The sequence below is a fragment of the Cebus imitator genome, unplaced genomic scaffold, assembly GCF_001604975.1.
Source record: "Cebus imitator isolate Cc_AM_T3 unplaced genomic scaffold, Cebus_imitator-1.0 Scaffold335, whole genome shotgun sequence".
Classification (NCBI taxonomy): domain Eukaryota; kingdom Metazoa; phylum Chordata; class Mammalia; order Primates; family Cebidae; genus Cebus; species Cebus imitator.
In genome coordinates this window covers 1,342,690-1,353,821 of record NW_016107650.1, presented here as the reverse complement: position 1 = coordinate 1,353,821, position 11,132 = coordinate 1,342,690, and the positions used below count along the sequence as shown (strand labels likewise).

Genomic DNA, 11,132 nt, shown 5'->3' with positions numbered 1-11,132 from the left:
TTTTAGTAGAGACAGCGTTTCGCCGTGTTGGCCAGGCTGGTCTCGAACTCCTGACCTCAGGTGATCTGCCCGCCTCGGTCTCTCAAAGTGCTGGGATTACAGATGTGAGCCATGGTGCCCAGCCTCCAAATGCAACATCTTAACCTTGATTATGTCCTGATTTGAAAGTAAATAAATCAAAACAGTTGTAAAAGACATTATTGATCCAAATAGGGAAAACTTAAAAATGGACACTATGTTACATAATTCTGTAGGATGATTGTCAACTTTCTTGCTTGTGGTAATGGTACGTGGTTATGTAGGAACTGCAGATGTTCCCTAGGTGGTTATTAAGAGATCCGTGGCTTGATTTAGCCATTATATTACATATTTCAGTATACATATACTTCAAAACATGTTGTACACCATAAATATATGCAGCTTTTACTTGCCAATTACAAATACATTTTAAAAAGAGATCCAGGTTAAAATATTGATAGGGTGAAATGTCACAATGTTTATCACTTACTGTCAAACGAGTTGAGGGGATGGAGGGGGGATTTGAGCGTATGAGAGAGAGGGAAAGCAAATATGGCCAAATATTACTGATTGGCAGATCTAGATAAAGGCATATGGTGTTCAATGTACTAGTCGTTCCATTTTTCTATAGGTTTCAAATTTTTCTTAATAAAAATTTGGGCCAAAAGAGCACAAGAGCTGACTTCTGCTCAAGTAAGTAAGGCAGACTTCCTGCTGCAATGCCACAGCACCCCCAAAGTAATTTTTGGGTCTGATAAGCGTCCTCTCTTTGATGTTGAAGAAACAGGATAGAGAGAAGGAGTAACACCATCTGTACATGTGGTCACAGACATAACTACCCTGAGCCTACTTCCTCAGTAGCCAAGGACCTAAATAGAACAATTGCAGTTAGAAGTCAGAAGGGAAGGTGCTACGGCAAGGAGCCAGCCCCGGGGGCCCTTCTGCTGCTGGACCACCTCACAATCTGGATGGTGCCTCTGCTGTGCTCCGTCTCCACTGGAGCTTGAAGCAGGGTGCTACCTGCAGGCTTGTGGCTCAGTAGGCAATGTCCCACAAGGCTAGGAGTTCGAGGGTGGTCTCACTGACAGAAGCATGGGCCAGCTTGTTTAGTGCAGGCTGGTATTGCTTTGATTTGAATTCTGTATGCTGAGGATCTCAGCCTAGAGGTTCTGATTCTTCTATGTTTCTTTGTTCTGCTCCAAGTGAGCACTCTCATGGGATGCAAAGAGAATGGCATTGCTTTCTCCCTTATAAGGTTTCAGTACCTGAACTACCTAACAAGGCTGGGGAAAACTTCCTGAAGTCTGAGTTCTGTGTAGCTTGAAAGCTTTGAAAATGAAGGCTCAGTATTATAAACCAATTTACTTCCTCAGAGTATTGGGCACCTCTGTGAAGAAACGCACTACGATTTCCAGAAATATAAACTATGTTATCATGCATGTCAGGATTGCTACCAGTATCTCTGAAAAACTCAAGAGCAGCTAGGTTAAGACTTGAGGGGACATCCGTGGTCAGAATTTTCTCCTGCCCATACCGACCTCCTGCAGCCACTGATGAAGATTGCTGCATATGCAGAAACACCTGAGCCACCTTGATCTCATTCTTAAATCCTCATTTTAGACCCGCATCATAATAAAATCCTGGCTTTTATGGTTATGTGAGGATATATTTCTTTCCTGTGTTTTTGCTTTTTTTTTTTTTTATTGAGATACAGTCTTGATCCATCACCCAGGCAGTGGCAGCATCTTGGCTAGTGCAACCTCCGCCTCCCAGGTTCAAGCGATTCTCCTGCATCAGCCTCCCAAGTAGTAGCCGGGATTACAGGCGCCCGCCACCACACCTGGCTAATTTTTGTATTTTTAGTAGAGACGGGGTTTCACCATGTTGGCCAGGCTGGTCTGACCTCAACTTATCGTCCCACCTTGACCTCCCAAAGTGCTGGGATTACAGGTGTGAGCCACTGCACCTGGCCGTGAGGATATAAAACCGTCTGATGCCAAGTGAGGCGCGGTACGGAGCTATGGAAGTCCCGGACTTCTTTCTTCTCTACGGCAGTTTACATTGCACTCTATGTCTTTGAATTTGTGAGTAAGGTCATGATGCCATACCCTGGCACTTGACCGAGGTGGCTCTGTCTGAAGTGACCTGCAAATATGCCGGCACAGGCAGCCCCTGCAGGCTGCTGGCCGTTATCTGCATTTGTATAAACATCCTCTATAACTGGAAATGGCTCTCCTGATTTCAGAGATCTGTAGACTTGGGGTCTCATGAACTACGGTCGCTTCAATGTGCAGGTCTGCAAAGTAGGATGGGGGAGGGGAGGAAGAGTCGGATCCTTACTTTCACTACCCTGTAACTGAAATTAAACATGTTTAGGTATGACGAGGGTAGAAAACGAGCCACAGCAGTATTAGTCATAGCCGAGACTTCTACAGTGATAGAAATCACATTTATGTTCATGGCACATCATTTATTGCAGATAACTTTTTAAAAAACCATTCATAGTTTTCATTATGTTGACGTTTCGGCAGTCGTTAGAGCCATGGCCAGAGCTTATAATTTGCTGTGTTAATAAAGCAGCAGTATCGAACTATGTCACACATTTGACTTTTGAAATATTTTGAAAACTGTATTGATGATACTGAACTGTATTTCAATATATTTTCTTCTTTTCAATTCCTATGTATTTTTTTTTTATGCATTTAAAAAACACCATTCTAGGCCGGGTTTGGTGGCTCATGCCTGTAATCCCAGCACTTTGGGAGGCCGAGGTGGGCGGATAACCTGAGGTCAGCAGTTCCAGCTCAGCCTGGCCAACATATAGTGAAACTCCGTCTCTACTAAAAATACAAAAATTAGCTGGGTGTGGTGGCGCATGCCTGTAGTCCCAGCTACTTGGGAAGCTGAGGCAGGAGAATCACTTGAACCTGGGAGGCAGAGGTTGAAGTGAGCCAAGATCACACCACTGCACTCCAGCCAGGGTGACAGAGCAAGATTCCATCTCCGAAAAATAGAAAGATAATTTAAAAAATTATTCTAAAGGAGGAACTTAGTAGTCTTGCTTTAAGTCATATAAAGGGACAAACTTGGTTCAGACGAAAGGCAACATGGGAGCGTACACACAAAGTGATCCCACTGACAGTATCCAAGATGTCCCTGTGGTCCCAGGCTGAGACAGATGCTCAGCTCTGGGAATTGTCCAACAGACCCTCTTCAGGCTGATGACTTCATTCATGAAATCTGATCTCTGAACAAAGACTCATGGGATAGTGAGGAGTGCTGCTTTAATAATTTAGTCATTTCATCAAAGACATTGGTATTAGGTGACCCCAGGAGGAGTGAAGACCTCTCTATGTCAGATGCTTGGGCCCCAGAGAGTTGGAAACCAGGAAAGCACACTTCTGTTCATACTTCTTAATCTTGGCTCCTTTATGATAAAAATCTCTGACAATAAAAAAAGAAATTGTAGGCAGAGGATTACTGATACCCAACACTGACATCAGTGTAGCTATCTGAACCACAGGGTTTGTACCACTTCCTGGGTTAAGCTAGATTCAACTGTACACTAGAATATTTAGAAGTGTATTTGAATGACAACAATCAGGGCAATGTGGCTCATGCATTCATTTTATTTTATTTTAGAAATGCAGCTGCGCACTGTCATCCAGGCTGGAGTGCAGTGGCGCAATCATAGCTCACTGCGGCCTCAAACTCCTGGGCTCAGCAATCCTCTTGCCTCAGCCTCCTGAGTAACTAGGACTACAGGTATGTGCCACCGCGCCCAGTTTATTCCTTCATTTTAAGCAGTTCCACCCATTGCCTTTGTTGCATACTTTTAAGGCTAACAGTAAAGCCTATCTTTAGAGAGGGGAGAATGAGGTTGTGGGTTGCTGTTTGCCTCGTTCTTGGCAATTACCAACAATTCACCCTAGGCCAGGTAGGGTTCAGCACCTTAAGCAGGTTAGCGAGTTATACCTCTGTGTACTCCTTGTGGCTCCGATTGATCTCTGACAGACTCTCCCGGGCAGCTTTGCTGGCAGGGGATGTTGCAAAAGCTTGCTTCATTTTGCTGGCACCATCCTGGAGACGTCGCTGGATACAATAAGCTTCATAGAGTTCATCTACCTGCCAGAATCAAACCAGGAAACAGAAATAAATGTCTGGCTTGAAAGAAATTACATAGATCATTGTTGTGTGCCTAAGGTACTTTATACTTCTGACCTCTGCAAAGAGAATTCTGTAGAAATATTATCCTTTTGGATACAGAGCAATCGTTTTTATCTTAGCCACTGTGATACATTTTGTCTCAAAACAAATTTTGCACTAATCCTGTTTTCAAATTATGCAGAAGGGAAATGGCTCTCTTGCACTGTTCGAAGCTATCATTGGAATTGTTTTAAATGACTCCTAGGTGACTTAGTGTGTCCATGGGTGGACTGTGTGAGTTAAGAGTAAGGAAGGGTTTATACAATTTCATACCAAAGTGACAACTTTGTAGTATCCTAAGCTAATGTCACTTTAAGACGTAGTGTCACAGTATTGGGATATGTAATCCTGATATTTACATATCCGGATTTAGCATTTCGTAAAATAACTTGCGGATATTTACTGAAAATAACTTTTGTAAAGCATTGGCTCAACTGTAAGAAGAAAAAGTTATTAAAATTAGAGTAAAACATAATTGTCAAAACGTATCAAACTGAACACTTAAGAACGGTGAACTCTTTTGCTTATAAATTATATGGCAATACAAAAAAAATACATTGAAAGCAATATAAATGAATTTTTGTTACATATCTACACTTACGCTTCTAAATAATAATAATATACCTTTTTCAAATGAGTATTGATTTTATACCATATAAGCCTGTTAATCAGCTAATTCTTCTAAGGCAGCGATTCTCACTCAACCCAAGGCAATTTTGACCCCCAGGGGTCTGCTGGCATCCAGTGGGTAGAGGCAGGGGATGGTGTTAAACATCCTATAATGCAGAGGACAGCTTTCTGCAACAGAGAATTATTCCCAAATACCAATAGTGCTGGGCTTGAAAAATATATATATTTTTTTGAGGTGGGGTCTTGCTATGTTGCTCAGGCTAGTCTCCAACTCCTGGGCTCAGGTATCCTCCTGCCTTAGCCTCCCAAGTAGCTGAGACTACAGGTGCATATCACTGTGCTTAGCTGAAAAGAACCTGATCTAAAGTTATTCCTAATGATATTTGTCTCTGTAAGTCTTGTACTATCTTTAACTGACTGCAGTTAACTACAAGAATTTTCAGGCAGACAACAAACAACAATACCATCAGGCATTGTGAAAAGCAGATAAAAGCTATTGCTTTGGGGAGGCTTACTTACCTAGCACTATTTCAATTTTCATTTCAGTATGAACTTTGTTCCTTCAAAAAGGAAGCTTAATTATAGATTCAGAAGAAGGTAGAAATGCACATACTAGATTTCAGAGTTTAAGAGTCCCCTTTAGTTCTGAAGGCAAACTGAGCTGCTCAGTACAAAGCATTCCTATAACCTGGCAGAGAAGCACACTTTTCCATAGTTGCTTTCTCTACACAGATGTCGACGACACTTAGCTCATAATGCAAACATTAAGAGACTCAAAATTATTCTCTTGATTAAAGGATTCTTTGTTGCTATTTACTTCAACAATGCACTCAACTCTGCCAGGAAGAATGCCCAAACTGAAAAGAATCATGTTTAACCTTCAGGGTGAATGGATTTATCTCTGATTAGGAGGGAGATATAAGACTCAAGCCTTGTCATATCTGCTGATGACATCCTGTGGTTGATGACCGGCATAGAGGGTGGTTTCCATGCTTTAAAGCTAAGCCTCATCTGGTGAGCTTTTTAAAATGCTGATGCCCAGGCCCCACTCTGAGGTGTTGATTCAGTAGGTTAGGGCTGGGCCAGGAATCTGAAATTTTAAATAACCATTGCAAATTGTTCTGATATGGGAGATCCCCACAAAACTTTGGGAAACCCAAGTGCTAATATCTCTTCCAGTGCAGGTCAGGCTAGGTGCTGATGTCTCTTCCAATGCAGGTCAGGCTATTTTACCCACGTGGTCTTCTGGTAACATGTCCCTGCAACCCTTTCCCCTACTAGTAGGTACGCCAAAGTTTCTGAGCTTGTAATCTTTTCAGTAAGGACACAGTGCTCACGGGACCATCGGTGTAGCCACGATGACTTCATCTATTACTTTGTGTAGCGAGAAAACTTATTCTTTGTTTTTGCTTAAATATCAACCTATCCTAGCCAAATGGAATTAAACTTTAGCATAAAGCATACCTATGTAGTCACCTTAGCAGAAACTCATTTGTAGGCAAACCCATTTGCTTACCTGTCAGTCAGCAGTGGCTCATTAAATAAAATGATTAATGGAATCACTCAATTACATATAATTGAGTATCTACAAATAGAGTATCACCGACCTTTAAAACCCATTAGGATTGTTGTATCTAACAACCATGGATACAAGATTGATAAATATACCATTACCTAATACTGATTATTTTCTTGCTGTTGTTTTGAATTAATATGTCAAAACTTGCCTGTCACATAAATACCTTCTCATGGATGTCATTGTTTTATTTATTGAGTTCAGCAGAAATAGGAGCAATTTCAGATTTGCCTAGGTAGAAAATACCTTTCAAAGCAAGAATGAGCAAAGGCAGTAGCATATACATGTGTATCCATACATACAAATCGTGTTAGAATTTTAAACAGGAAAGGATTCTTAGGATCATCTAGATCAAATCTGTGCACCTCCCCAACTCCCCTTCACACAGGGGGAAGCCAAGGTTCACACAGATGACACAGCCAGTGAGTATGTGGCAGAGCTGGGAATAGAACCTAGTGCTTCTGACTCTTAGGGAGTCTGCTAAAACCCCCAGGCTCCCTACTTGGAAGAGAGGCTAATGGATATAGACAAACAGGAATTGATAATGGTGTGACTTAGCTGCCTCTCAACGTAAATATTTTCCAGGTGGTACTAATAACATCTGATAGTTTCCAGAACAAGGGGGTGATGCCAGCCTCATTGGACCTCCAGTGAGCTACAGGGTTCAGGGCTGATGTCAGGGACACTGACAATCCAGTGCACATCTATGGGAGAAGGGATAAAATGACACCTGAAAACCATGCCATACGACCCAGAGTGGAAAGAACCGAGGGCTTGAGAGATTTAGGGAGGTACGTAGATGGTGTTTTGGTAGTTACAAGGCCTTCATGAAGAAGTTGATGTGGCACCAAGTGTCATGTGGAACCCAAGTGTAAAGTTAGGAAAGCATGGAGTTTTTTGCAGGGCTAGTTTGACTGACAGTTTCTCTCCAACCACACTACACTGAGGCTGTATGTTCACATGTCCTCCACTGGGTACTGTGCCTGTTACTTGGCACTTAATACATGTTTGTGGAACTGAGGTAGAGCCAAAACTGTGCTGGGCTATCAGGTCTTCGATTCTTAGCTCCTCCATCTTTAGTGCCCACCTGAGGACTTAACTGCTAGCCAGCTGAGGAGTCAATTGGATAAGAAATTCTCCATGCACTAGATACTGTGGTCAGGCCAAAGGCGTATTGGTTAGCAGCACAACTGAAAAACAGGCTCCGAGAACAGGAACTTCAATTACCTTACTAATGTGAAACTCCAGGCGTCTCATGTATCTTTCAATCGTTTTAATTTGCTGGAATTAAAAGAAGTTTGAAAAAGTATAGTCATTTACAGTTGAATATGATTTAGGCTTGTGAGAATATCTTTATTATATCATACTCAAAAGTACTAGGAAATCCAATATATTTCTGCTTTCCTCCTGTCTTTGATGCTATTTTAGACTGCCTCTAATACCAATTTGGAAAGTTTTTTTTAAATATTCAATACATATTCTGAGATGTGAACTTGAGTTAGTTATCGGAATCCCTGTGTTTAATATCAAGAAAGGCCAATCCAATGGAAGTCATTAGATTCTGACAGAACAGTATCATATTGGAGTATATTTAAATTTCTTCATAATAATGTATTTCATCTTCTAAGATTGGATTTTTTTTCCCCATTCACATTTTAGTGTCTCTGAAATTGGGGTGCATTTTACAATTGCTACTGGCAGACAGCTGTCTACAAGCTCAAAAATAATCATAGTTGTTCATCTCTTTGAGTTGTAATTATTATTATATGCATTTAATTGCCCTTTAAAATGTCTTCAGAAAGAATATACTATGATTCAGCATTGAAATAAAATTACTGTGCACATAGAAAGGCATGGAGCAGCATCATATGTAAATTTTTTCAAAAAGAAAAAAAATCTGCATCTAAATAAACCTAACAGAGTTTTCTTGATAACTCTAAAATACAGATTTTAGGTGAAAAGAAAGGACTGTCAGAATGTAACTGGAATCCTTTTTTATCTTCATGGCACATGAAATCATAGTGCATTTTCTAATCAACAGTGACTCAGATTTGATGAAGTAATTTATATTCAGAGACAACACAGGTAAAGGCCTCCAAATGCTTGGGAAGTTCTTAAACTCACCAAAACACTACTACATAGTGGCATTTTTATGGAAGTGACCTTAAACAGTTTATTGAATCTGTAGATCACGGTACCTATTCATTATCCTCATTAGACAAAAGTACGCATTTTTCCAGGGTTAAAAAACTATCAGTTCTCTAGGATTTTACTGCCCCTAAGAGGGCCTCCCACTGACTTCTCAAGGATGCAGAGTTTCATTTTTTGAGACAGGGTTTTGTTCTGTCATCCAGGCGGGAGTGCGGTAGGCGCAATCACAGCTCACTGCAGCCTCGACCTCCTGGCGTCCGGTGACTCTCCCACCTCAGACTCCTGGGTAGCTGAGACCACAGGCACACACCACCAGGCCTGGATAATGTTTTGTATTTTCTTTTTTGGCAGAGGTGGGATTTTGCCACATTGCCCAGGCAGGTCTCGAACTCCTAGGCTCAGGCGATCCACCCACCTCGGCCTCCCAAAGTGCTGAGATTATAGGTGCAAGCCACTGCGCCCAGCAAGGGTACTGAGTTTTTTTTCTTATTAGCACCCCAACACTGAATGGTAACTTACCTTGTCGAGGTCATACAGCACACCCTACAATTAAAAAAAAAAAAGGAATATCTGGATTTAAACATCATCCTCCAAAAGGTTACCCATCTTAATAGAATGACTTAGCCCACATTTTCATATTATCTGTGGAAATAATAATCAGCCCTACAAAATTCTACCGGATATTTTACATTTGCTTTAAAAGAAAAAAAAGTTGGGTTATTTTAAATACCAGTAAGAGTACATTTACAAGCCAACATTTATTTACACTCTTACTAGCATTGCACACAGTCCTCTCTGCCCCTTGGAAGCTTTAAAGTTTTCACTTGCTTTGAGTTCTCCCGTCCTACATGTTGAGGGGCATGTAAATTCATGGCAACTAAAAAAAATATTTTAAATAAATAATATGAATATAAAACACAGCAGTGGCATATGTGCTAAAAAATACTTCCCTCACTGTCTAAACAAATAAAATTGATATTTAAGAAGAGTTCTTGAGGCCGTGGTATGCTTTTCACAAATTGTTTTTAAAGCCAGCTCATTTCCTGTGTGCTCACAATATCATAGTATCATCAGTGCACCATTCGCGTATCCTCCATATGAAAGGTTTGTGTGAAACACAAGGTCTTGGCAGAAGCCCTTCATTCGTTCACCATTGTTTCCAGGAGGGACATTTGCAGCCACTGAGGATGCTCAAGGGCATTCAGCAGCTCTGAAGGCCCTAACACAAGGGATTCCACATAGATGCAGGCAATTTATACCCTAACATCAGTATAACATGAACACGTTTAACACTGAGAAAGCCTTGAATCTCTAAGCCTTTGAAAAGGACAAAGTATATATCTGAGCACATTTTCTACAAAAAAGCCACATAGCAGCTGCGAATGGCTAGCTGCACCTCTTAGGTATATGTAGAGTTTTCTTGGGCTTTTTGATTTCTTGAAACAGTAAGGTATAATACATAGAACTGAACAAAATCATTTAAAATAGCGTAGACAGAACCACCTCTTCAATCACACGAGTTTTCACAAATTCATTAAAATAGGAGAAATTTGCAACATAACATGTACTCGATCTGGTCTAAGAATTAACTTCTCATGGTGGTTACATCTAAAGCCTCTTTTCCCTCCTTTGTTTTACTGATTATATTTTTGAAAAGTTGGAGACAAAAGTTCTAGATTCCAAATTCTTTATATTTTATATATTTTTTAAAACACAGACGGGTCTCACTTTGCTGCCCAGGCTGGTCTTGAACTCCTGAGCTCAAGCATTCCCCCAGCCTTGGCTTCCCAAAGTGTTTGAAAACAGGCATGAGCTTCCGTGCCTGGAACCAACTTCTGTATGTACGAACAGTATGCTAGGGAAACTCCAACTTTTCATTTGCTTTATATTAAATTATTTGGGGGTGGTAGAAGACAATAACATTTTTTTTCCTGATCATAAAATTTCATGAAGATAGACATTTAAAAAACGATCTCATAAACATTCTTGGTAAATATTGAAAATTATTAGGAAGAACGCATTAAGGAAAAAAAATAGCCTTCTTTTCCCTCCTAAGACATACTGGGGGATGCAGATAGCACTCTGCCCCTTGGATTTGCTTTTCATAAACATTCCTCCCCAGCCCCATCCAGTAAAAGAAGCTATTTGGCCAAAAAGAACAGTGTTAACATCCTAATGACTGGATGCTACCTACCAGGCGAGAGTTTCTTTTCATATCTTTTAACTGAGCTGTCAACTTGTCCAGCTCCGTCTGGTGAACATCCAGATATTCACTGCAAAGATAAGACAAGATGTAATCTCTGTGCCTGTTCAGTGGGACCCGGTGCTGTTGCTGACCTTTCCTCCTCAAAGGGGATTAAGAATCGAACCTTGCTCTGTAGTTGGGGAGGAGGCTTTGTATTTTCCCAATATTTCAACATTTTGAAAGCTCTAGCAGTGGCACTGGATACTATGCAGCTGGATCAAAAAGGAGAAAAAGGCTGAAGGTCCAGAAAAGAAAACCAGGGGGAGGCAGGGGTAAGATGTCTGTAGAGTGAGCGCTGGGGAGGCA

The 11,132-nt window shown here is 41.0% G+C and overlaps 1 protein-coding gene across 12 annotated transcripts in view; it reads right to left on the bottom strand.

Moving 5' to 3' along the window:
- The window catches only part of RIPOR2 (RHO family interacting cell polarization regulator 2), a 234,457-nt gene that overhangs the window by 52,757 nt on the left and 170,568 nt on the right, over positions 1-11,132 (bottom strand). For all 12 annotated transcript variants that reach the window (XR_005196438.1, XR_005196437.1, XM_017505228.2 and 9 more), the window contains exons 4-7: positions 10,776-10,854; positions 9,101-9,124; positions 7,658-7,711; positions 3,994-4,143 (exon numbers count right to left, since the gene is read on the bottom strand). Coding sequence is in view for 10 of the 12 variants with exons in the window: in XM_017505228.2 (XP_017360717.1) it covers positions 3,994-4,143; positions 7,658-7,711; positions 9,101-9,124; positions 10,776-10,854 (307 nt within the window). In the remaining 2 variants the exon portion in view is untranslated. The remainder of the gene's footprint in view (positions 1-3,993; positions 4,144-7,657; positions 7,712-9,100; positions 9,125-10,775; positions 10,855-11,132) is intronic.